Here is a 26,824-nt window from a genome sequence, read left to right on the forward strand (position 1 = left end):
AAAGGGCAAATGTACTCTAACCAGGGACTCTCTCACTCAGCAGTGGAAAGTAACAATACGGACTTTTGGGTTCATTTTTAAATGATTTGAACAGCCCATTTATGCCGCTTTCTACTACTTGCTACTTCACAGCACACTAATGTGTGTTCTTCCTGCATATTCCAGCTGTATTAGAGTCAATAAATTAACACTGCAATGACTTTCCTGCATTAAAACGTCCTTTTGACGGAACAAACCGCGCTTTAATTGCTCTGCTGACCCAACTTTCAGGTGTTAACAAGTGTCGATGGGCTTCCTCTAAGCTGCTGATTTTAACACGTTTTGACTTCAATGAACACTGACACTTTTGCTGTACAGTCCAGTAATCTTCTTCTGTGTGTGTGTGTGTGTGTTCAAGTTGCCGTGAAAGTTCCTTATGTTGAAGGCTGTAGTGCCCTCTAGGCGGAAACTAAAACCTCCCCCCATCCATGCACAGAGCAAATGGTTTTAATGTGGTCTACTGGAGAGAAAGAGCGAGCGCCAGAGGGGGAGAGAGAGAGAGAGGCAACGCAGACTCTGCGAGACCTTAAAAGACCCCCGCCCTCTCACATGTGCTGGGAGAAAAAGGTATTCACGCAAGTGGTGGCTGGCTGACCCCGACTCCTTCCATACGGGGGAGGTGTAAACGCCGAGAGGAAATGTACAGAAACACGGCCCAGGACGTTCTTAGCGAACGGTCCAGATGAGCAGCAGGTTACGAGTTCAGCATTCGCGCATTCAGTACAAAAGGAATGTTTGCTTTGAAAACTCTTATTGGGACAAACAGCAGAAGGACAACAGAGCGCTGGCCAGTTGGAAGGGGAAGGAATTTATAGAGGGGTGGGGGGGGGTTATTCGTGCTGCTTTCGGTGGGTGGGAAGGAGCCTAGCGGTGCTCGGGGTCAGAGGTCAGCTGCTCGCACTCAACAGCTGTCCTAAAAGCAGCATAGATAAGGGCTGAAAGCATCCTGTGTGTGTGTGTGTGTGTGTATAAATACCAGCCACTGGGCGAGTAGATACAGTAAAGCTTGACCGACTGGAATGTTGCGCCACCACTTTCAAAATAAATGTCCAACAGGATGAACACTTCTCAAACTTTGACTTGAGTCCAGAGAAAAAAGGAGTAGATTACTCCACCGGGGGAGGTGGGGAGGGGTGGGGAGGTCAAGGCTTGACCGGCAGGCCAGGTCATTCATCAACTGCTAATGGGCAGAGCTTTATGCTGTCATGATGAATGACCTTTGCCCAAGAAGGAAAAGACGCAAAGCTTGACCGCGAGACAATGGCATCGGCAAAGGCATCAATTCCGAACATGTCAATCGAGTTCTGAAGGAAGCTGGTGTGCGTGTGTGTTTGTGTGTGAGAGAGGTATGCCGTCTTAAGATGTTTGTGTAGGGCGACTGCTTATCTCCAGCTCTGGGAGGACAAGCAGAGTTGAGGTGCAGGCCAGCACCTTCTTTGTCCTCGGCCAGAACACGGTGGTGACCAAGGTCTCGTTTAGGCCTGTTTTTTTGGGCTATTTCAGTCTTTCTTCTGGTCCCATCCAGGCTTCACCACTGCAGCACAGTAGTTGTACTGGATGCCATTCAGCGCCGGCGCTTGTTAAATAAATCTGTCTATAGGTCAGTCATGGATGGATTTACCTGTATGTCCCCGTAGCGGCCATGTATTGTGGACTTGCATCAAGTGGCGTAAAAAAATAGGTCCGACACGACCACAAAGACATATATATAGTTCAAATTTAAGTATTTCATCACCAATATGTGTTGCTAACTTTAAGCACAAGCCCCAAGGCTCAAGAACCAGGTTTGAAACTTCTTTCTTTTTAAATAATTTCTTATAAAAACAAAGAATAATCACGGTGTGTCTTTGTACAACGTGTCAAACTCCCTCCCAGTTCCTTTAAACTCGGGTAAACTCAACGATGTGTCTGTGCCAACAATAAAACGGGCCCGTCCAGCTCCTCCTCCTCTGAGTCACTATCACTTCCTCATTTTGAGGTCTGCGCTCATTTAACCAGATGCTGAATAAGATCAAGTCCCGCACGCCTGTCTTATTGTAGCAGGAAGTAGCTGCCTGCACACACACACTTACTAACCTTCCTTTGTCAAATGTCCATTCTGTGGTGTTCTCAGGCCAGTCTTCTTCATTATTGGAAGTGATACAAAAAGGAATTGATTACAAAAGGGCCCGGCCCCCCGTAGGCAGACAGAGGATTCTGTACTGTAAAGATGAATATATGCCAGCGCCGTACATTTCCCCTTGGCGAACGCTTCCCTCCCTCTCGCTCGTCATTCCTCCGTCACCTCGCTGAACGGTCGGGTGTCTTTTTCTCTGTGAGGGTGTTTGTTCAGATGGTGGGCAGCCGGGACGCCGCGGCATGCCTGGGGCTTACCAATGAGATTAGACGTGACAGTGACGCGGCGGTGCGGCCAAACAATCCCCCAAACCGCGGGCTGGGGGGGGCGGGGGGCTCCGCCGCCGCACACATGAGTCACCATGTTTGCGGTTCTGCTCTCATGTTGGGTTTTTTTGGACAAAAAAAAAAAAAATTGTTGGCTTGTTTTAAAAAAACTGAGACAGCAAGATGTGGGGAGCTGATCTCATTAGTTTTCAACTGTTTGGGGAAATACATCAACACGTTGCACTCAACAGCTGATACATAATGATGCGAAGTAGTGGAGTAGCTTTAAAAATGATCCAGTCTTCTGAATCAAAGAATTCTGAATCAAAGAATCCAACAGGGCTGGATGCATTACCCGGCAGATCGATGTAGTGTGCAGGAAGTAATGCGTTATGCTTCTGTCTTCTTCCTTTGGACTCCATTAAAGAAAGCGGGGTAAGATGAGAGGATGTTGAATCTTATTTAGGCTCATGCTTCGTGATAAAAAAAAGAGACCAAATTGACACTAATGCGGAGTTTGTGGAATTAAATGGGCTCAACATATTTTCCAACCTATCTTATCAAGAAAAAAATCATCATAATGCCAAAAATGTTGGACTTGTTGCACCTAGAATAAAACTTAAGTTAAATATTTGATTGTTCAGCATGTCAACTCATAAACATCGTGGAGGCGAAGATGAGAAAAAAACGCACAGCAACCGGTGGTGAACTGTGAGGACGGACACAAACCTGAGAAGATCTGTTATGATGAAGTAATAACGATGATGCCAGCGAGCAGGACTAACGGTTAGGAATCCTGTTGTGGCTGTATTATCTGGATAAGAGCTTTGGACGGATGAACAGACAGACCTGTGGCGGGAACGCAGAGGGAACCCGAGCGTTCGCCGGGATGAAGACGCCTCTGCCAGCGTAGCGTGGCGGAGCTGCAGAAGGAGCTGCAGAAGGAGCTCCTCGGCTTGTGAAAAGCAGTGTCGAGAACATATTTAGCGTTGAGTGTTAACTGATGCAATTTCACTGTGATGTTGAATACGTCCTCCGCTTCAGCGGCGAGCTCATTTTCCACAAGGTCATGAGCTCAAACACTCGAGAGCCCTATTCACAAGATTTAAAACATTTTTTTGTATGACAGATGAGGGTTTTTCTTTCCTGAGGACTCGATGTTACCCTCCTCTTAGTCCTCCGTGTCACTCCACTATTGTAGAACATTAAATCATTTCAATGAGTGCTTTCATTCCAGGCTATTTCGGAACCATCTCCTTTTTAGGACAATTATAAAAACACTGTATAATCACATCCAAAAAGAAAAAACCCAATATGTCTGAGCACTGTAGTACTGCTGCCTGTGGTGGGCAGATCATTGCATATCAACTACTCTTATACAGCTTTGTCTTAACCCCTTGGCACAAAGCCAAATGTTACCAACACAACATGGCAAGTCCATGTTACATCTTAATAGTTGACATCTGATATCTGCATCTTTATATTTTAAGTGGGCCTTGAAAGGAGCCAATACCTTGTGCCTTTGACATGAATACACATAACACCTCTGGTGTTTTAAATGGGCATTTACGAGTTTAGAGGTATTTAGTTGCACAAGGACACACAAACACTTGCATTGTAACAACTACTGTAATGTCATCCATCATACTGGATAGTTGTGTTACGGGAAATAGATTTCATTGCCCATGAGGGTCTCTGGTGTAAAATGCTTTTTACTATTTCCCTGCATACCTCCCACATGGAGGAAAAGGTTGCCCCTGATCTACGGTAATTACAACCTCTGCACAGTGGTAATAAAATAGTCACTTGGAACGCGCGTGACCAGCGGCTAATGACATGATAAATAATTCATATGGTGGGGACCCGGCGACACGGCCGCACAACACCGAGGCAATTGATGACCTTGAATGCTCGTGCTTTTCAGGGAGACGTGCTTGATCATAAGCCACAAGCGACTGTAGCCTGTCAACCTGATACTTGTATTAGGCCGACCATATTGTAATTATCATTGTCCACCGTCTGCCTCCACGACTTTAATTAATTAGGACGTAAGAAAGCATTTGACCTTTCAAACTTAAAAAAAAACAACAGGTTTTCATTTTTTACTTTAACACGCCTCTATGAACCCAATCCCACACACAGACTTGTTTCCTCTGTCGAGTGGAGCTGACTTTGTTATTTGCCCAAATAAATCATATTAATAATAATAAATATTTGAAGACTGACATATTTAAGGTTTCATCCAAAATGTAACTATTGCCGCTGTTGAAAAGCCTAACATATAATATAAAAAAAAAAAAGTTAAACGGCTGATGAAATTCACAGTCATACACATGGATGCATTCGCACCCTCAAAACGAAGGGATACATCGCGAACCACTGGAAAACGCTCCGTGATAAAAGTTACACCAGGAAAATGGGTACGATGGGACTGAATCCCTCTATAAAGAGTATAGAGTCCACTTCTATTTGGGTCTTTGCCACACATGAAACTTGTACCCTATGGTTGAATGCACTTATTGTACGTCGCTTTGGATAAAAGCGTCAGCTAAATGACATGTAATGTAATGTAATGTAATGAAATGTAAACAGGTACCAAATTGTCTAAATAGTCTAAAACCACCATCAAGCTACAGCTTCGTACTTGCACTATCGACTATTAGTTTACAGTATTTGGAATCGGCATACTGATGTCTAAGCTTGATATCGTTTAAACTATAGTAAACTAGTCTATATAATACTGTATTATACCTCAGTGTATTCAAAGTACACTCATTGCATTTGCACAGTACTGTAATGTGAATGTCAAAAAATGCAACTATAAATAACTGAGCGGTCTGTTTCGTTACTTTATATTCATGTTATCAATAATCAAATGTCAATGACATGGAATGAAAATAAGAAAAATTGGACTATAATTGGACGCGTATGGTGATCAATTTGAGCCACACAGACTATAAAAGGGTTTCCGCTGGATTACTACAACTCTTGAACTTATTACTCGTACCATCAATTCTATGGCTCCAGAAGACATTAATTAAATGAAAATAATTTTTATTTAATAATAAAATATCCCACGGGGGATTACAGGGACCAGTACACAGGCAACATGGAACTGATCCATGACAATAAACAGTTCATCCGCCGTGATGAGGGATGACTCCGCTGACTACGCCTCGGCATACGGCGCTCGTTACAGAGGAAGCACCAAACGGCGCCGGCGGCCGCTGGAGCTGTCCACGAGATTTGAACATTGGGATTACAGCTGGCACATGTCCAGTATGTCTACCGTAGAATTACAGTGCAGCGCTCCATCGCTGTATTGTTGCCACAGGAGGATAAAGTTCATCTTTTGTTATCGTGACTGTAATTCTTGATAGCCGTGCACACATCTGTCAGCGGCTACATTTCTATGAAGGATTATGTGACGAACCGCCAGACACGCTGCTGCTGCTGCAGAGTGTATTTAAAAAGGAGCAAGACGAAATGTGTCCTCTGACGGATTATTTGGCACCGTGCAAACGTGGCAACTGAAGTATGAGATGCCATCGTTTGAGGGGAGCAGGTAGAGCGCACGAGTCTCGGTGAGTCCTAGAAGAGGCAAAGGGCTTCTGAGAGTTTCAGCTGTTCATGGTACAACATGGCCAAGCCCTCATGAAGAGTGTCTCTCAGTCATAAGGCTGAGTAAATAAGAGTAAAGGATAGAGGTCACTTTGTGATCACGACCACATGGGTTGTCTGAAGCCCCTGCAATGACAAACCCGCTGGCATTAAATGGACATTTTTTGAAGGGATTTCTTCTTTTTTTTTTTTTTTTTAAACGTTCCATTCAGTCAAAAGGGCCGATGGATGCATTGTTAGCTCCTTTTAAAACCAGCGACATAACTTGAGTACATCTGAAAGGAGCTGCCTTCATGTCTTTGAAGAGCTACTGGGTTTTAAAGATTTTTATCCGTCTTGGTTTCAGTGGATCATTTTATTTCACATGATGAGCTGAACATTGGATCCCTCCCAATCTGACACATCTAGAGATTACAACAATTCTTGGGTCTGCATTTAGAGACATTGCTCCTTTTTGTATTACTGATATGTGCTGCAGGTGATAAAACCTTTCCTGTGGACGATGCTCATCCATTCATTTTAGTACTCTGCCTATATTAAGGTAGTGTCAGTAACTGCTATTAGGAACAACTACTAAATACATAACATTTCATAAAAGGTAAACTATAAATGTTGCAAATTAAAAGGTAATTCATTTTGAACAAGTTTGGAATTCATTTGATTGCTTGCTAAATATTTTGATCTTTTTTGTGGAATATCACGAACATTTTACAGGTAAACAAATGAAAACATCTGTAATGCAGATGGTTGCCATGGGAAGGTAAACAACACTGAATCCTAAACAATCCAGAGTATCCGAAAAAAAAAAAGAAAAAAAAGAAAACACAGGTGAGCCAGGGGTTTTTTTTTGGACTGAAACACCACAAAAATACGATGCATACATATAAAGAAGCAGGCCAGGGCAAGACTGCATGCACACATGCATGCAAAATGAACCAACAAGCCCAAGTACAAATGGATGAATGAAAAAAGCAAAGCAGTACACACACACACACACACACACACACACACACACACACACACACACACACACACACACACACACACACACACACACACACACACACACACACACACACACACTATAAATGGGTTCCACACTAATCACATTTATTCTAACTAGCATTTTTAAGAGCTCAATGAATAAATGAATAGACAGTAAACAGGGTATTTTTGGACAAGAACCCCCCTCTCGCAGTAAAAACGTTACCAGTCTTTTCCATGGATGCTAATGACTTTTTATGAAGAATCAGAGTTCTTGTAAGATTCACATGACATTAAACAAATACCACATGATCTGACCTCGGCTCAGAAGCAGGGGGAAAAAGAAAGTTCTTGACATTGGTTAAAAACGGCACTGCACCAGTTAACTAGCTGCTCACATACTGTATTATTGTATCGGTACTAGTAAGGTCAGAGACAGAGAGCTGTGATAGTAACTGTGCCTGAACCTGTTAGCTCAATACACAGCCGATTCCTCCACAGAATGTACACAACATCAGCCCCTCAGATTGATATTAAATCATGGACATCTTTACAATCGAGTTGACGGTTGTTGAAAACTTCATCATAGTCATTTTATTTCTTCCAATTCACAGATATGGTTTCCCCTTAACACCCACTGACATCAAGATTGTCAAAGAAATACAAGAGTGAAAACTTAATTTGTCGTATAAGAATCATATAGTGGAAGACTTTTCGTTACAGTGCCTGTTATGTTTGCCTACTTCGGTTCTTCACCATGCAGACACTTCTTTTTGGTGCCATTAAAGCCAGTGGATCTGTATTTTTGCACGGATCGAGAAAATGCTTTCGGCACCTGGCAACTGCACATGCAAACTGCGACAAATCCGAAGCCTTAAACTGAACCGCCATTTATATTCCCCACCTGGTCCGATCCTGAAAGTGACGGGAAATTTGATGAGAGAGCAGGACACACGTGTGCGCTGTAACTAAACGCTGGAATACATTCTCACCATACAAGCATCCACAAACACAAAGCACACAAGAGTGTGTGTGTGTGTGTGTGTGTGTGCGCTTTGCCTCTCATAACGTCACAGCAGAGAACGGTCCCAACACCTTCCCAACAATGCTTCCTCTGGACCAATAAAATCATAAAACGCCTATCAGGCTGCTTCCCTCTTCTTCAGTGGCTCTTTGAACTCGGGCGACGCTGAATGCAGCCGAGGAGACGGCAGACGTGACAGTGTTAACGGCAACAGTCTGGTGCTAGACACCACTTTACACCCCGTGCTGCAATTCACAGCTGAAAGTGCAAAGCTTGAGAGAAAATATTTTAGTGGCGATGGGAAGGATTACGGATAGATGGTGCGAAATACAAAAAGGGTGATTTGGCGCTTTATCGAGCACGACGGGGGTTTAGCGAACAAAAATGGCGGTGGATGGCATGCGTGGGAAGGTCTGTCCAAGGCGCCAGTACTTTGTCAGCCGTCTTGCGGGAGCAAAAGCGAAACCGATGGCATCGCTGAATGGCGAGGGGTGGGGGGGGGGGATCGAAAGCGCGGCGAGAAGAGGGAGGGTTGGTGTTTTCAAAACAAGCTTGAATGGACGCACATTTACAGTAATACAAAGAAATTAAAAGGACGCCCTTTGAGGAGGCGATCCGTGTACTATCAAAGGAGCGCGCAGAGGAACCAGCAATTTTGCAATTCTTCTTTTGAGGGTTTTTCTTCTTTTTTGGGGTGGAGTGTTGGGGCGGGGGTGTTGTGGTGCACTGGCAGCTGAGGCAATGTGGGTCTCAAGCACATCTAAGGTTGGGCAATTAGTTCCAGTGCCACTATTAATGTGCTGAAGGGGCGCGCTCGGCGGGGGGTTGAGGGCTCGGCTCAAAGGGCTTCGGTCCTGGCTGGAAGGAGGTGGGGGGGGGGGGGTGAGTGTGGCCAACAAAGGGTGGGGGTCAGGACCCCAGGGCCATGTGAAAGCTGTACCATGTGCACTGACCTCTGAGCGCTGGTACAGAACCTGCCGGCGCACTTTGCCCGTTGCCATTTCTACTGTTCTTAGAAGACAATGTCGTCCAAAGAGGAGGAGACGTGGGTAGTGGACAAAGTGAAGCTAGGCTCAGATCAGCAGCTTGATAATGGCCTTTCTTTTTTATTTATTTTTATTATTGTGTTTAATAAAGGCCTCATTAATGGAGCGGTTAATGAGGCTCCCCCATGACAACAAGTACATAAAGACAGTCTGGCAGACGTGACGGGACTTTTTTTTTTTTTTTGTACTTTGTCTCGTTTCATTCAGTGACGAGTTTTGCTATTTGATTTATTTAAAATGATGTGTCAAAAGCGGTTAAAGAGCACGTCATTGTTGGGATTATACATTTCATGTTAGAAAAGTACAATACAATTTAAAGTATAAGATCCCCCAAAGCAACAGTAACTCAGAGAGAAGGTGGATGAATGTGATGAGAATTGTTTGAGTTATTAAATCAGTTAGTCTATAAATAGCAGTGAAGACACAAATACTCATCTCTTCAGAGCCCAAACTGACATTTTTAAATGTCTTGCTTTTGCCGAAAATCGACAGTTATCAAATTTACGATGACAAAGGAAAGCAGCAAACCCTCACATCTAATACACTGCAGCCGTAGAGGGTTTGCCATTTTTCTCACGCAAAATATTCCATTAACAATGTCAACAGCGCTAAATGATGAGGGCAAACTTATTTATCTACTTCTTTCAACAGGAAGTTTTTTTTTAATTCCACTCGGGAGTCATTTAACTGTACGTGCATCGGAGCGCTGGTCCAAGGCGAAGGCCAATCAAACGCCACTCTGCATATGGTCTCCGTAAGGTTTACATTGTATCCAGACACCTTCATGCAGCCTCACATCTCTCTCCAGGGCTTTTGATGTCCTGCGTAATATGTCACGGGTATTTAGGAGACAGGAAGCAAGACATAAGCAGAGTCAACGTAATGCCGGAAAGCTCTTTTCAGGCTGCAGCTGTGAACACGTGTTCATTTTCTCTTTTGAGATGAAAAATGAATGAGGGAATGTGTCCATTGACTGTGCTTGGGCCAAAAGGATATTACTAACTGACATTTACAGGAATAAATTACTTTGTCAACAACAAAATAGACCCTGAATGGATGGAAGATAAAACACAAAAAAATTGCTGTGTAGTTTTTTCAGGATGAAAGACTACAGCAATAATTGTTTTCTTCTATTAATTTTTTTTAATTAAATTACATCAAACCATTAACTCTCTCCAAACATTTTTTTTGTTAGCAGTTGCTTCATTTTTTATGCAAAGAACAAGTGTTCTTTGCATAAATGTACAAGGAAATACAATTTTAAATAGTGCATATGTACAAGTCTTTCCTGGCGTTCCTTGAATTTGGAGGAAAAAGTAGTCTGAGAAAACAAGCCGCTGCCTTTTTCCCTTTGTCTCCTGATTGGTCAACGGCGGCGGCTTCTGCCAGATTCAAACCTTCTGCTGCGGCAGTTTGGCCGAAGCGCTGACCACGAGAGTTTGACAGGAGCCTTTGTGCTCTCTCAGGACAATAGGGGTGAGAGGTGGAGGGTCAAACCAAACTGCCGCAAACCCGCTTCATCTGTGAGCTTCTCGCCTGCCGACCTCTGACCCCCTCGCGTCATTGTCCGAGCAAAAATAATAAAATCAGTTCCGGCAGATGAATGGCTGAGGGAAACGCGGCCCTTATTGTACGTCTCCGCTGGCTTTTCCCTCCGTCCTTGCGTGTGGATGGTTGATACCAAGATTATGGCAAGATTATGCTGGAGTCCTGTGGCAGATGGTGCTGGTTGTGTGACTTGGAAACTTTGCATATCTTAATTAAAAAGGCAACAAACTGGAATTGGGTTGGTAATGGATAGTGTGGGATTAAGCTCAATAAACGTACTTGACAGCAACTGTTTCAGTGTAGAGGTGAAGGACTGTTTTTATACTCCAGCCTGCTGCCGGACCGTTTAGGATTATTACAAAAAGGATTTTATGTCATGCGATAATGAAGATGACCTAAGCAAGTGATTCTTGAGCATCGCTTTATAGCAAGTAGCAGTGAATTTTTTTCTGTAGAAGTGCTTCATTTGCTCCTATAGTACGTTCACTTCTGTGCTTTGCACATGTAGGTCGGAGTCACTTCGGGACAATTGAAGCGAGCATGCAGTCATTTGGGATGGTGTTGAATTTCAACACCGATCATGTCCTTCTTCAAACATTGTGAACGTCAATTTTATTGGGTTAAAAGTTTTTGTACATTTTATTTTTTTTTCCTAAGTTGCCCCAAGTTCAATTGGTTCCAGAGCCGGTTATAGTTTTGATACGATCAAATGGTATCAATACGCTTTGTGTAAGTACGGTTAAACTTACAAATTCACATATTTACAGGAACCCTTCAGCCCTCAGTACATATTCACAGAAAAAGCCTGTATGGAAGTCATCACTACTGCCTTTTCTCTGAAGCCAACCCCCCCCCCCCCCCCCAGCTTTTCTTTTCCCCCAACGAAGCAGCAACACCCCCAACGCCCAGACAAAAGTCAGGTCTGTAACCCCTGTGGACCCACCCCCCGTGCTCTTTGACCTATAGTGGAGGCCTGGCTGAGCACAAACAGTGGTCGTCCCCTGAAGCCCTCCCACCACCTCCACCTCCACCATGGGCTCCTGTTTCATCCGGGCAATGAAAGGGCCTACTGTAAATATCGGGGGCCTGGTTGACCCCGACGTTTATCTGGGCCCGAGACCCCTGCATCCACCCTACTGTAACAGAGCCCACGGCTCACAATGGACTCTCTCATGGGTGTTAGACTATGGGTTCTCTCCCCTCTGTGCCCACTCAGAATGGGGATTAAAAAAAAAAAAAAAAAAAATAGAAGGGCCCCTGTCGGGCCCTCCGAGGGGGTCAACCCCCTCCAAACCAGCATCACAACCCAATCCCACAGACACTTTAGCCTTTGTCCCCGTGTGGGACTTGGGAGCATGGAGGGAATGTGGAGGTGGGGCTAAAGCCTGAGACCAATCACTTTGACAAAATGCTGGATCAAACCCGCGGCTCCACACAGCATCAAAGCTCACTCACCGCTCAGACGTTTCCACACTAGTTCAACACTGGGCTCTTTCTCTTGATCAACCCGCATCGGCTTGAGGGGGACACTTTATTTCCCAAAATGAGAACGGTATATTTACGGTGTAGTGGGCGTACACAGTTAATAATAAATATGAGGCTTCTTCTAGGTCCCTCAGGTGGGCTGACTTTAGGCGACTGACTCTCCTGGAACCTAAACTTAGGATGAACTGATTGAGTTAATTAACAAAAGAAAATCTAAAAGTAATTCATATAAAAAGGAAAAATATCAAATGTTGTATGACCTGAGCATTTTACCAAATTATTTTTTTATTTTTTTTTAAATAAAAATCAATATAAATCAAAATATGGGTGTTGCCTTTGTTTAATTATCTACCAGTATTTTAAAAATACTCCTCGATTTACTTTACAAGGGGAGTAAGAAAAGGAGAATGTGTTGAAATGTCTTCATAGCCTCTGAGAAAGAGAGGGAGGGCGAGAGAGAGAGAGACACCCAGAGAGATGGAGGAGAAGGTTTCAGGTCAGAGGCTAAGTGAAATATATCCCCACTCTGAGGCATGCAAGAGAGAGGATGCAGGAAGCTGAGGGCCAGAGATAAGGGCACAGACGTGGGCGATAAGCACCCAAACACCTGTTAGGGACGCTCCAGCTCCTTGCCTTCAGACCAACACTCACAGGAGGCAATAAAACACCAGCAGGGTTGGAAGAAGAGGAAAAACGACAGTGTGTGGACAAAACCATCAGAGAGAGAACCGTAATCTGCTTTTTCTTTTTTTCCCCCCCCGAAAAAGGTGAGAGCTTAAAAACCGCAGAGGATGTCTGGGTGCTGCTGCAGGAATGGGGATACAACCCCCATTCCCGCTTTACACCACGCTTAATGGCATATGGTGGGAGCCCACAGCATCATTTGTAAGGTCAGCGGCTAGACAGGAGTGGCAGAAATGATGCTGTTTGAGTCATGACATGTCACCGCCACCCGCTTCAGTGATCAGTTCAGGAAATGGAATGGCTTTTTTTTTTTTTTCTCGGTCTTTCACTATCCCACTCTCGCCTTTCCGTGCCCAGGGACAAACAGACAAACACAAAACAATCTGGGAGCGGTCAAGAGAGACCTTGGAGACGGCTGACAGTCGGGCAGTAAACAAGAAAGAGAGGATTCATGGCGTGTCAGGAGAGGAATTCATGGGCGGGTCATGGCAGGAAGGCCGTCCTACCGATCGGGTTCACCAGTGAACGTCGCCCTGATCATGGTGCCAATTAGGGTGACACTGATTATGGCCTCAACAATGCATATGCAGTCACTGGTCAATGTGAAGAGTCTGATCAAAAACACATTTACCATGTCACCATAAACACATTTTGCCAATGTCACGTTGCCTTTTCTTCACTATACAAGACAGTATCTACCACTGACAGGTCACGGCACAAATTTATGGGAATAAGATTTGATGTATATATATATATATATATACACACATACATACATACATATATAAATAAATAAAATGGTAAAAACTGCATCAAACCAGGATCGCAATTAAAAAGCAATATTTCTATTAATATGTGTATATATATTTATCTTTAAACAAAGCATTGTTTATTGTGTACGAGTACGATGGGAAAATGGTGTTGCTTTTGATTTTGTGCGAAACAACAGCCACCAGAGTACAATGGATAAACATAACTATACTCCATTGTTGATTGGGTTACCGAATAAGTCAATACTGCATTGTCTCCACCCCCCCCCCGCCCCCACCCAAAAAGGTAAAATTGAATTAGCTGCAATTTTTGGACTCCACCCAAGCACAATTCCACATGAGAAAAACAATTCAAAAATCGGCCTCCATTTTTCAAAACTGGTGCGCTTTATTTACACAATAAATACGTCGGTGGGATTTTGTAAATACACCTCTAATGATTTATGCTTTTCTTCTTAGACTCGCACTCAGTTTTCAGACATTCTCGCTCTTCAGGCAGACAAATCTCCCTTCAATTGAATTCAACCCCCACCTCGCACGCGGCCCGTGTGAGCGGGGCCGGCCTATCCATCATCGGCTCTCTCCCTCTGGTAATCTCTCCGGGCGTCTTCGGTCAGCAGATACATAAATCAATTATGGTTTTAAGCTTTATGCCATGATTTACCCAACTGATCCCTCCTGGATTACAGCGGAGCTTAAAAACGTGTCGGTCCGCGCTGTAGCTCCAAGTCGCCTCGACATTCATTGCCCTCCCTTCCACGTCAAACGCCACGAGGGGACGTCGGACAGGCTGCTTCCTGGTACCACACTGACCTTCTTGGTAATATGATGTGGATTTTTTGTGTCCTAACCAGTGTAACGTGTGTGTATACGTCAACGGTTCAGGCATTGAAGTGACATGATTTAGGGGTTGACAGTCAATTACAATGAATGAAGACATGCATAATTAATCTAATTCATTACAGTGGTTTCATATTTCATCGTCATTGGTCAGTGGACCGACATGCTAGTTGCTGAGGATGAAATAAACTCCAATTATTTGACATTAAGACAATTAAAATGTTTTTGAATAATTCCACACTATAAATTATGATATTCTGGATTAATGGTTCAAAGTTATTGTGTTAAAGCTTATATGTTAAGGCATTAAATTGTGTCGATATTTACCAAATGAAAACATTAAACAGCTTGGTATTTAAATAAAGCTGAAGGATCTACTTTTAAGCAGATTAGTGAAAACAACGTAGTTTTGCCAATCTACAATTTTTCTTGTACTTTTAATCAAAGCTTACCGTACTCCAAGGTAAATGTTACTTCAGAATTATTGCACCGATTCATGTCTTTGAACGTCCTTTCAGGTTGCCTATGGTTTCCAATTAGTGAATGGTTGTCCAACCTGCTCGTGAACGCCAGACATACCGGGTTGACTTCTTTTCAGACATTCAACAGCAGCGGCATTGTAGCCCATTCGACGTGTGCATTACCAGTAACCCTAATTATTGGCAGCTACGATGGGGGCTCGATTTTAATTCCCATTCATCCTTTGTCGACACCTTCCCGGCTTGTGAGCAAACAGCCAACACAGACCCGGCATTCACCTGTTGACCAATCGCGGTTTTCCTCGGGTGGATTTAAAGCCCACGCGGCGCTGCGCTGGCCTCGGTTTCCTACCTGAGAGCTCCTTTGTGACAGGTGACGGTGGAGAGAATGAGGGGGGAGGGGGAGGGGGGGGGGGCAATTTTTATTACCAGCTTCTTAGCGTGCTGGTATCACTCCATTGGGGCCCCTCGCCAATCTCTGGCTAACCATTCAAGTGGCAACAAAGAGGCTAATTAGAAGCTCTCTCGCTGGAAGCCCGCGGTGGGCTCTGGTTTGATACTTCCCAGGGAGGCTAGGGGGCCTCTGAGGTGGCGGTGGCAGCTTTTTCACACCCCCCCCACCACCACCCCCCCCTTTTAGCCTCCCCCCACACACACACACACACAGGACATTTGTGAGCACACTTGGGTTGGCCCTTTGGCTCTAGCACATTTGCTCATTGTGGCCGTCCTCCTTACGGTCTGCCAGAGCAATAGAATCAGAGAGGGGGAACCGACACATCTTTCATGTGGCGGGGACCCAGAGAGGGGATGTTAATGGGATATCGATGGGATTAGAACCCAGAGCGTTCAGGTCCAGGAGAACAGAGGCAGAGCTCTATGAACTAGAACTAAAACCCACTCAGCTTTAAGGCCAGATCATTCTAATTCTATTGACTATTTCTTTTTATTTAATGGGAAAGTTGGCAATGATGCATGCACCTTAATACAGTAAGAAAGTCCGCCAAGAACAGAGGGTCTGAAAGTCTAATGAAAGCTTTACAGGATTAAAAAAAAAGGATGCCTTTAAATCGTTTCCCCTGCTGACATTCACTCACTGTGCACTCTCAGAGAAACAATGCTAGAACCTCTTCCTCTGCCAACACTCACCGCAGCTACTGGGACCAGAGATAGACATCAGGAAGTTAAGGCCGATAACACATTTGCATGGCACCTGATAGCCGGCTGTAATTAGTACTCCCCTTGAGTCCCACCAAAGCCCCTCTCAACATGACACAAAAGAAAAACACGGACACACACACACACGCACGCACGGCCAACTTCCAGTACAGTACGTTTTCCTTATCCCCTCCCTGCAGACCCCCAAGGCCCCCAGAGGGACAAAAGATGGGGGGCCTCAGTGTGTTCGTTCCAAAGCGGGCTCCTGCCAGACCGCATCAGCAGAGGCCACGTCTGCCGAGCGCTGTTAGCCACACGGAGGCAGCTGGTCGCGCCCGAGTCAAGCTGCTAACTTTTATTACACAAGCACCTCCCTCCGCTCGTATCGCAGCGAGGGAGGCGATCTAATCAGTAGGCTGATTAGATCGCCTCCCTCCGTTGCCACTGTCAAGATATTACATGCCCCTCCCCCCCCCCCCCCCTCTTCCGTTTTCTATTGGTGGTTCCCAAACAAGCACCTCAATTCCCTCTAAATCAGCAGCTCCATCGGATTTAAGCCAATGACTGCACAACAATAAAAACGCCTGATCTGTAGGCAGGTGTGTGTTTACGCGCATGCACGCGTAGCCCCATTCCCCGTGATGTAGCCCCCTCGCGTTAAGTCTTTAATCGATGCATCTCCCTATCCTGACAGTGAGGACAGAGCCCAGATCTGAGATCAGAGCGATGGCGGTGTAAATCTTTACGGTTCAACCGGAGCCTTTTAAAGCCCGTCTATAATTGGGCCTCAGCCAGCAGCTGCGGCGGCGGCGGCGGCTATCACCGAGGGCCCGGTCAAAGCGCCAGTTCCTCGGGGGTATGCGCAAAACACCACACCGCCAATAAGGGCAGAAGAGGCACCTGTGTGAGGATAAAAAAAAAAAAAAAGGGAGGCAGTGTGGCAGGGCGGGCTCGAATAAGCCCGCCGCTGTTGTCTGTCGTGGAGGTATTTTTTTTTTTGCAGGTGTTTTGGTTGAGTGAGGCTTTTTGTGCAGTTGGATTATTACACCAACATGTACTGTACCTCTGAGTGCAAGCCGGGGGGGACTTAGCTCACAGAGTGATTTCAAATAGAGGGTAATCCACTGCCATGTAATGGATGCTTTGTTGACAGGCTGCTTTCAGGAACTGTGAAACTGTTTTACCTTCAACTATTTCACGAACAAAAGACGAGGTACTGCCAGCATTTCCGAGAGATTCGGTGTATTTGTATTTATATCTTCAATGCAAACCTTGGTGCGCACTCGGGCACAAACTGGAACGGAAATTAGGAGCGCACTCGGAACGTACAGTTCTACCGTTCTCTCTTGGGCACTCCCTCGGATATTGGAAACCGAAGCCAATGTATGGATTCTCTGCAAATCGGATTCATTCACCTAATCCCCGTAGTCGAATGGAGCCACAGCGCAAAACAAGTGGGCGGAGTCTGGTGAAACCAGAGGGAGGAGGACAAAGCGGAAGCCAGCGCCGCCGATTGCCAGAGACACCTGTCAATCAAGCAAACCTGCAGTAAAACTATTCACGCTTTAGGGTCACTTGAGGGGGGAAATGATTTCTCTGAAAGCGGTCATAGCAATTGAAATCAGAGCATTAATATGCAAAACAAATACTCGTGGAGCAATGTCTACCTGAGCAGAGAGAGACGCTGCTCTCCCTTTCTGTGCGGCAATAACAAAAGGCTCCTTTATTCAAATGGAACCGTGTGCAAATACAGATCATTTTTTAAACCAGCATCTAGCAACCACTTATTGCACTCCGTCTTAAGCAAACGGCGCTCATCAGAGCGGCCATTTGAACCCAACCACCCAGCCGCTCATGTTGTGAACGTACGGGAAGAAAGCAGCGGTTAATGGTTGACCGTGGCCAATGCACACAAGTGTCAGTGTGCTTGCAAACCTCCTGCTGCCCCCCCCCCCCCCCCCCCTCGACGTGCAAGGCTATATATGTGTGTGTGCGCATACATCGTTATCACCTGCAACAAACGCTCTGGGCCGCTATCTGGGCTCGATCTGCTCTTGGTTTACCGAGGAGGAGTGCCAAGGGTTATCTGTCCCACTCTGATATGCACAGATAAGGGCCTTAGGCCCACTGTTTAAACACCTGGGGCCCGGGGTATTAGAGCGCCCTCCGTACCCCTTTGCCACAAAAGAGGAGGAAATGGAAGAGTGAGCACTGGCTGCCGTCGCTGCTGCCGCTGCTGAGGGGAATGTGTGTAAAAAGTAATGACGCGAGTGTGTGCACGTGCGGAGGTTAAGGCAGGGGTGATTATTTCCACCTATCCCACTTTGTACCCCAATGCTTTTATCAATGCAAAAAATAACCGGAGAAACAGAGAGGAGAAATAGAGACGCATTGACTCTTCATGTTTAGTACTCCCTCGTTCCCCTCATGAAAAAAAAAAAAAAAACCTGGCTCTATTATGAAAAGAGGAATTGATGGTTATCAGTGATGTTGAACGGCCATATGCTAGGAAAGCGCTCCTTTAAAATAGGCTCTTTTTTCACTTATGAGATGTACATTACAGCGAGGGTCAGTCATTTGCATGAGAATGGACGATTAAGTGAAAGAGATAAACCCAGGGCTAGTTCCCGTGAATTGGACGCTGTGTTTGGAATACCAAGCAGTGGAGGTTTCTTTCTTCTTCCCCCCGCCACGGCAGAATTAACCCCACGCATCATGCATTTATTTCCCCAATAATCACTCAGGCCCTCCCTGTGTTGATTATTTTCTCAGTGCAAGGGTTACTATAATATTGCTGTAATCCTGTCTCCCTGAAGCGGCAACAACAGTCACCCTGAGCTCTCTTTAAGAAATACATCTGGGGTTTGTCAGCGGGGAGGTGGCGGGATGGACTACTGGGGGAGAGATTGGGAGGAAGGCAGCTTGGCGGGTGGGGGGGTTGTCATGGTAATATGGGGAATACTTAAACCTATCATGTTTGGCCTTTCATTAAGCTTCATTTCTTTGGAAGATGATTTAAAAAGACATGGGGCTGAATGTCACGTGTGACATGTTCCTGTAGTGCCAAGAATGACTCACTCATAACAGAATCTAATCTTGACAGCTGAATTTTAAAAAAGCGAAGTTGTCCGATTTAAAATACAAGCAGCCATAAAATAAAATGGTCCAAAATTAGCAAAAAGGTTGATTTCATTGTGATCAAAGAACAAAAGCAAATACAAAACTCGGACCAAACGTTAAAATCACCTTTCATCAATAACTGGTTCCCCATTTTAATCTGTACCAAAAACTACCGAGTTATTGATACCAAACGCTGCCTCGAGGTAGCACCACTCAGGCTCGTCCGATATGACGATATTAGATCGTGACCAATTAAAATGTCTCCCCGACCTGCCTTTAGTGGACGATAGATGGTATTGTGCTATTCGTTGTCGATCCATCGCTGCGGGGCCTGCCCTGCATACACCAGTGCAGACCTGCTGCTATATAAATAAATGCAATGCGGTAGATCGAATTAATGTCGACGTGAAGAGTGGTTAGTGTGGATGTAAAGCGTTCTATTTGATACCGGAAATGGTTGTTCAGTGGAAAAAAAATACCCGGGGTAAGTTTAGATTGTGATCCTGCTTGAAAATAAATGATATGATATTATTGCCGCATTGCCCACACCTTGCACAGCCTGTGCTTACATATTCATTTCTACGTCCCATAAGGGACGCCTCACACACACACACACACACACCACTTGTGGAGCCGATATACAATGAATTCATTCTGGGTGGGGTGTTTTTTGTTTTTTTGAATGATACAATCCAGGGCACAGAGGAATGAAAGGGAGCCGAGACTAAATTTACACAGGAAGTGGGCACTTTCTGCTTCGTTCATTTTAACATACACGCGCGTACACACACACACACACACACACACAGACACACACAGACACACACACAGACACCTCACACCAACGACCTGCGCCACATCTGGACATAATTACACCCGTGTTTGACTTGACCTGCCTGCGCCAAGTCAACTCTGTCAACTTTTTTATGCGTTTGTTGCAGAAGTAGCAGTGACCCTGACACAGAGGCTGCGGGGAGACGCTGTGTAATTAGTCAGAGGGTACTCGCTCATCTGAAATAAAACCTCTCGTGCAGTTTGACGGGCTGCACGCAGACTTGATATGCTACCAAATGACCCACATTGGAATCTGCGAGGACACTGAGAGGCGTCGTAATCACCGCGGATCTCAGGGTAGCGCAGCAGACCTTTCATGTGCGGACGATAAAGCAGACAGCGGGTGATGCAATGTTTGATTTCTACACTTCGGGGAGGCTGTCAGGACAGCGCGTACAATATTAAACAGCGTCGTGTCGGCGTATCAACCAGTCTAAATTAACCCATTAGTATGCTGTGGGAAGAGGCGTTAAGATCAATGCATGAAACGGTTTGGAAATCTCCTTTGATACAAGATTTCCCGGGCTTGAGCGAATTGATGAAATTCCTCTTGAAACACAGGCAACCATTTCACACGTCAGACTCTCCTCAAGACAGAGACTAATGTGGCCTGTCCTTTGACGCAGTAAGACAACAATACTCCATCTCGCACAGAAGCCCCGGTGCGTGGCAAAGCTTTTGTTCAAGCCTGCGTTGGGACAACTGATCATAGGCAGTAAAATGTACGGCTACAGAACCATGGTATTTGTCAATGCATAAATGTGCCCCCTTATTTACTGAATATGAAGCACTGTTCATAGGGTCCACTTACATTTGTACACTTTTTGAAGTAACTACCAACACAAAAAAAACCCGTCTGACTACACAGCATGTTGGAATAAAAACCTTAGCCAAAAAATGTAAGGTATGGTAGCAAACAAGGACGCTTCTCTTTGGGGTAAACACCATTCTGTAGTACTCAGACAACGAGACGGCTTTACAAATCAAGAAGCTTGGACGGAATCTGTTTTCAGCCGTGCATTCCAAAGATAGCGCCGCAAGTTTGAGGGGGACGGAGAATGGTATTCAAATCAGGTGGACTTTAACCACTGTGCATTCCGAATGATACATGCAGGGTGAAAAGGTGGCCCTCGTGAAACAAAAAGGCCTCTAGTCACAAAAACACACAAGTGATTGCATTCCACAAGGGGCTTGTACTCTGACTGGGCTGACGCAATTGCAAAGACAATTGTATCATTTATACTATGAAATGAAATGTCGTTTTGAGTTATTTTAAATGCAGTTTCCAGGCCTCGATGTATTTATATACACCGATTGAGGCGGCCGCAGTGATTTACTGCCACTCCCCTGTCCTAGAACTACCTCCTCGCCCAAGAGCCCAGGTTCAGCACGCATTTCCTGAGCTGACCGTCTACTCTAATTATCAGGCTTATAAGAGCCCCCCCTTGTGCAGTTGTGGGAAAGGGGAGGTTAGTCGGGCACAGGATGAGAGGGTACCACTTTGGTAAGTGTGTGTGATAGCTGCCGCCCACATCTTGCAACACGACTAATGGCCGTAGACAATATAACGACAGCGGTCACCTGGGCAGTGAGAGAAGCAGTGGCCACACAGTCCTAAGGATGTGTGCAGTTTTAGCTTGAAGCAGAAGAAAACATTACTAATTCCCCCTATTCCCTAAAAACAGGTGACTAAACAGGGGTAAAGGCTTATAGCTTAGGCCCCATTACCCAAATCAATCATGTTGACTGACTTCAGACTTTCAATTTCCAGAGTGATCAGGTTTTTTAAAAAAGAATTAGAAAATACACAATGAATAAAAGAACGTTGCTTACCTGTGCTGCTCCACGGCTTCGTTATCTGGTAGTTCTGCCCCGCAAACATTGCAACGTTCCTGCTGGTTCCTGCCGTCTGGTTTCATGCCCACAGCCAGCTCACCCAGCTTGCTGAAGAATTCCCTCTGGATGAAGCTCTGCGGCAGGAGTCCCCCATAGGCACTGAAGTCCATAGACATTGCCAGGGCTGGGGACATGGGGAGAGCAGAGGCCATGGATGCCGCCATGGACGCCGGCATGGACATGAAGGAATCTGCTTTATGATTGGCAGGTAGGGAGTACAGCGAGGCGAGATGTTTCTCCGTCATCCCAGCCATTGCTTCCAGGCCCATCTGGCTGCCGTCAGCTTGAGGGTCGCCCATGGCTTCGTCCCGGACGTAATGCAGCTCGCGGGCGCTGGTGATTACGCTGCTCCTGGTTGGCGTACCTGGACCGTCTCGGTTCCTCTCCTCGCCACTTCGCTCTCCATTGCTGGAGGCACTGGACTCCATGTTGGGAGGGCTGTCGTTGCCGTTGCCACCCATGTCCACTTGCATCATTTCCGTCTTGATCTCAGTCATCAGGGGTTGGGAGTTGCCTTGGAGAACGTGCTCACCCCCAAAGCCCTGCTGGAGCAGAGACTGACCGATGCTCATCAGGCTGTCCACAGCAGCTTTGGTGGGACTTAGGGTGGAGACACCGAAGGAGGTGGAGACAGAGGGACTTTGATCCACCATGCCGGTCATGATGGGGACTTGCTGGCTACCGGACAGATAGGGACTCTGCATGGAATGCTTTTTGGAGTTCTTGGCTCCATTGTGGCCTTTGCGCTCATCGTCCTCCTCCGTGCTCCCATCGTTAAGGTTGACCTCCGTGTCATTGTCATCGGAGGACTGGATGGTTTCCAGTATCTTGAGGCATTGCTCTTCCAGGTATTCAATCTCCAGGATCTCTGCTGCATACAGCAGGTCATCCAAGTCCTCCACCTTGGCCTGGAGCGTGGCAGTGTAAGCGTACTCCAAAATCTGCTGAAAAGTCTTTGGTGAGAGAAAGTCCAGGGTGTAATGCTGACTGCTGCGATGAAAGAGGATCTCAAACATTTTGCTTGTGCAGGCGAGCACAGTCCGGTGAGCGTGGAACTCCTGGTTGTCTACCATGATGACCACATCACACAGGGTCCCGGCCAGGCGCATCTGGTTGGCCTTCTGCAGCAGGGCAGTGGGGTGGTTGGGGTTTTGGAGCTGTATCATACCCATTTTAGACAAATCCATTATACCGATGCAATCCACGAGGCCGACTCATGAGGCTGGCCTTCCCCGTTCAGCAGTGTTTTTAGCCAACTTTGTGAACAAGACGAAACCTGGAGAAAAAAAACAGAATGAAAAAGAAAAAAAAAAATCAGTTGTGTTAAATTCTGAAGCAAAAGTAAAAATGTTGTGCAGGAAAAATCCCCAAGTATTTAAGCTCTTAACTCCAAGAACAGCATCACTATTCTTTTCCAAAGATTTAAAGAATTCATGTTAATTGTATATTAAATGCCATAAATGCACGATCATTGACAGTCGTCCTTCACAAACGCATATAAAAAACAAATTCGGTATTTTAACATCTTATAAAATAAGAGATGTCATGAGGTTGTCAAATGTATTTCATGTACACCGCTATTCATTTTGAGAGAGAGAAGTCAGTGGGAGTTTCAAACTGCAAACATCCTGCAGGCAGGGTAAACACAAATCAGCGGAGAGCATCGACTCTAGACTTCAGAAGAGACAATTTGTGAGCCGTCCGACGGGCTCCCCCTGCATACCAATCAGTCCAACATATGTTACGTTAAAAAGAGCTCTTCATTTGGTTATCTGACAGAGATGAAAACACAGTTAAACAAGTGTGAGCTGTGGTTTTTCCACTGCTGCCTTTCCTCACAAAGCCCATCAGTGGCCTTTCTGAAATCAAACAGCATCTTACTCAGTATTCCCGTCACAGACGGGAGCAGAGAGCGGCGGCCAGAAATGGATGGAAAGGAAAGCAAAGCAGAACCGGGCGGAAGAAAACAACACTGTAGCACCGCACGCCCTGGTCTGCTTTCACTCACTGATGTTGAATATCCAAATTAATGAGGGCATCGCTCTAGTATGCAAGCTAACAGGGCAACATGTTGCTTCACCTCATTTCCGCAGCGGACTCAGAGCAACACCAAAAAAAAGCACAAAAAGGGATCAAATGATATCCCCTAACCGCTATGTACTTGAAATGAATGACTCCTCCGTGACTCCCATGTTAACATGATCAGTGAGACATGCGCTGAAACAATTATCACTTCAATGTGGCAATGAATTAAACAGTCTTGCCACTACATGTGCATTGAATGACAGGCAGAATGTCTTCCAGCCAAGTGTCTCCATTGAACCACATCCTGGACGAGTTAGTTTGTGTCCAATGATCCACTCAATTTATTCAGCATGAGACACATTTTCAAAGCTGTGGCAATATTTTTTAATTTTCAAAAAGCCTGAAATTAGTTCAGGCTATTTTTTTTAAACGGCTTTAAAATACCCAAAATCCAGGGAATACAAAGATAAGTTAGTGAACAATACTAACTCGCAGACAAAAAGGAGAGGAAATGTCACCAGCCTTCTAGCAACACCACACAGTCTCCTTTTTTTTTTTAAAGTAAATCTAATTCCCAGATATGCAATCTCTAAAGCCTATATGCCCGCATGCAGGAGGTGAATGAAGCTGGCAGCTGTCGTTTGTGCTGAAGGCTCGTGGTAAATGCACAGCATGGCCCGCTTTGGGTTCATTTTATTTCGGGCACATTGATGCAATCTATTTAGAAGATTAAAACCACAAGTTCTCATCCAGCGGAGCTCCAGCCTCTCAAATCAACAGAGGTCACGTTTAACCCCCGACATTATCTTTATTACAGGTGTGCCAATAGCGCCGGTTTACGGCCCCGTAAAAGACCGATGCTTGTTGCGCACTTGTGGGCACAAGCCGGGGCTCCTGCGCCCTGCGGGACACGAGGCGAACTTCCTGTTTGGGGACTTTATCGCGTCTGTATTTACAAACGGGACGTGCGTCTAGACAGCGCGAACACCCCCCCCAGACGCACCAGAGCAATTACACAGCGCGTTATGCATTATGCAAAACGCCAACTACATTCAGCCGCGAGGGCTCGAGCCCAACGCGGGCCGCTGACAACAACCGCCTGGCGCCGACTTCAACGGAAAGGCTCCACAATCAATCTGGTCACGAGTCGTCTGCCACGGCGCGCACGAGCAGCGCGCAATATTCCACACTGACACGCGCAAATGTGGGGGACAGCAAAATGCTACAGCATCGTTAACCAGACGGGGGGGGGGGGAGACATTGAGCGTGCTAAAAGTGCACGCGAGACGGACAGCTGGGACAATCTCACGCCGATTGAAGGCAGCTCTCCTCAGACCGGCGCACAGGTGGACTTTGTTTGTGACCAAATGAAAACACGCTAAAGGGGAACATTGACAGCTGATGAGGGGGGGGGGGGGGGGGAGAAATGAGAGAGAGAGCGAGCGATGCCTGAAGGGTGAAGAGGGGAGGACAAAAAAGGAGAGTGACACAGAGAGCGAGATCAGACAGTCTCGATAACAAATCAATTTGCCATTGCTTCGGTTACCAGCTCCCGCCCCCCACACACACCTCGCGCCGCGCGCGCGCTCCTGCGAATCGATTATCGGTCACCAATCACACGTCTTTAGCTGCCCGTCAATCAGCTGAAGATTTGGGTTCGTTTCGAGTAAAAAAAAAAACGACCAGTGTGCCCAGTCCTCTGCGTGATGTCATCACGGCCAAATGAGCCACACTGGTGCAACTGGAGACACGAGGACGGGCAACAGTGTCGCTGTTTAAAAATACATCTAGAAAAAAAAAAAAAAAAAGATCACAATACCCCTCAAAACGAGCCAACGCGATTTCTCCAGTAAAGTCACATGGAGCGGGGCGTCATGTGTTGTCTGTCTCCCGTTGGAACTGCCCAGACCTCACGTCCTCCAGCCGCGATCCCCGGCATACTAAACCCACCGCGGTGTGTGTGAGTGTGTGTGTGAGTGGGGTGTGTGGTGGTGGTGAGGGGCGTACGTCAACCTTAACATCTCTACAATAGATACCGTGTGTTAATGCAAACTTCAACACCTTCGCGGGCGCAATCAGGGGAAACACTTGTTTTCCATGCAGCGCCCCGCCGGTGCGCAGGTTCCAACTCGCGTGCCGAAGTCGCGTTCGGCTGTTAACTTCAGCGTGAGGTCGAACGGGGAGAAGCAACAAGAAGAGGAAGGAGGAAAAAAAGAAAAAGGAAGAAAAAAAAACGATCCCCGGCGCAATAAACGCATCCAAATATCCACATGGTGAATGAAAGTACACAGAGAGAAAACAGCGGCACGCGCGTGCGGAGTCGCGGCTCCGGGCACTTGTCGCCGCGGAAACTGCAGCCCGCGTTTCGCCCGGATTCGGTACTCACCCAAGTTGCACGTTTAATGATTCCGTACAGTGCAGGAGGAGCAGGAGGAGGAGGAGGAGGGAAGGAGGGAGCGCGGCTACAGCATCGTGAAGGCGGCTCGCAGTGGCCGCTCTCTCAACGCGCACTAACTCCTTTCTCTTCCCTCGCCTGAGCAAATCAACATCAGCGCTGACGTCAACGCAGCCAGACGAGCAGCAGGCCGGTCCAGCCACACGCGCAAACACACGCACACACACACACACACGCGCGCGCGCGCGCTGAACACTGAGAGAAGTGAGACACCTAGGGGGCTGTCTCGCGTCAAACGGCTGCGTTACAGTGCGCCGAACGACAGGCAGGGCGACGCCTTCCAGGTGTGACGGGATGCGCTCGCGGCCCGCAGGTGGAGCTCAAACTCCCGCCGGGGAGGGTTCGGCGGCCATGTGGGGGAAGAGTCTCCCCCCCCTCTCTCTCTCTCTCTTTCTGTCCTCCCTCCAATCGTTCAATGAAAGTCGACTTGGTCC

General features: G+C 46.3%; 1 protein-coding gene across 2 annotated transcripts in view; it reads right to left on the reverse strand.

The window, feature by feature from the left end:
* The window catches only part of zbtb16a (zinc finger and BTB domain containing 16a), a 109,864-nt gene extending 83,072 nt beyond the window's left edge, over positions 1-26,792 (reverse strand). Inside the window, exons 1-2 of one of the 2 annotated variants that reach the window (XM_040181271.2) lie at positions 26,322-26,792; positions 21,848-23,186 (exon numbers count right to left, since the gene is read on the reverse strand). In XM_040181271.2, coding sequence (XP_040037205.1) covers positions 21,848-23,097 — 1,250 coding nt within the window. In that variant the 5' untranslated portion in view covers positions 23,098-23,186; positions 26,322-26,792. Of the gene's footprint in view, positions 1-21,847; positions 23,187-25,754; positions 25,886-26,321 lie in introns of those variants that run through there. The other variant, XM_040181273.2, reaches the window with a different exon arrangement.
* Between the last annotated feature and the right edge of the window lie 32 nt (positions 26,793-26,824).

The sequence above is a fragment of the Gasterosteus aculeatus genome, chromosome 7 (assembly GCF_964276395.1).
Source record: "Gasterosteus aculeatus chromosome 7, fGasAcu3.hap1.1, whole genome shotgun sequence".
NCBI classification, from domain to species: domain Eukaryota; kingdom Metazoa; phylum Chordata; class Actinopteri; order Perciformes; family Gasterosteidae; genus Gasterosteus; species Gasterosteus aculeatus.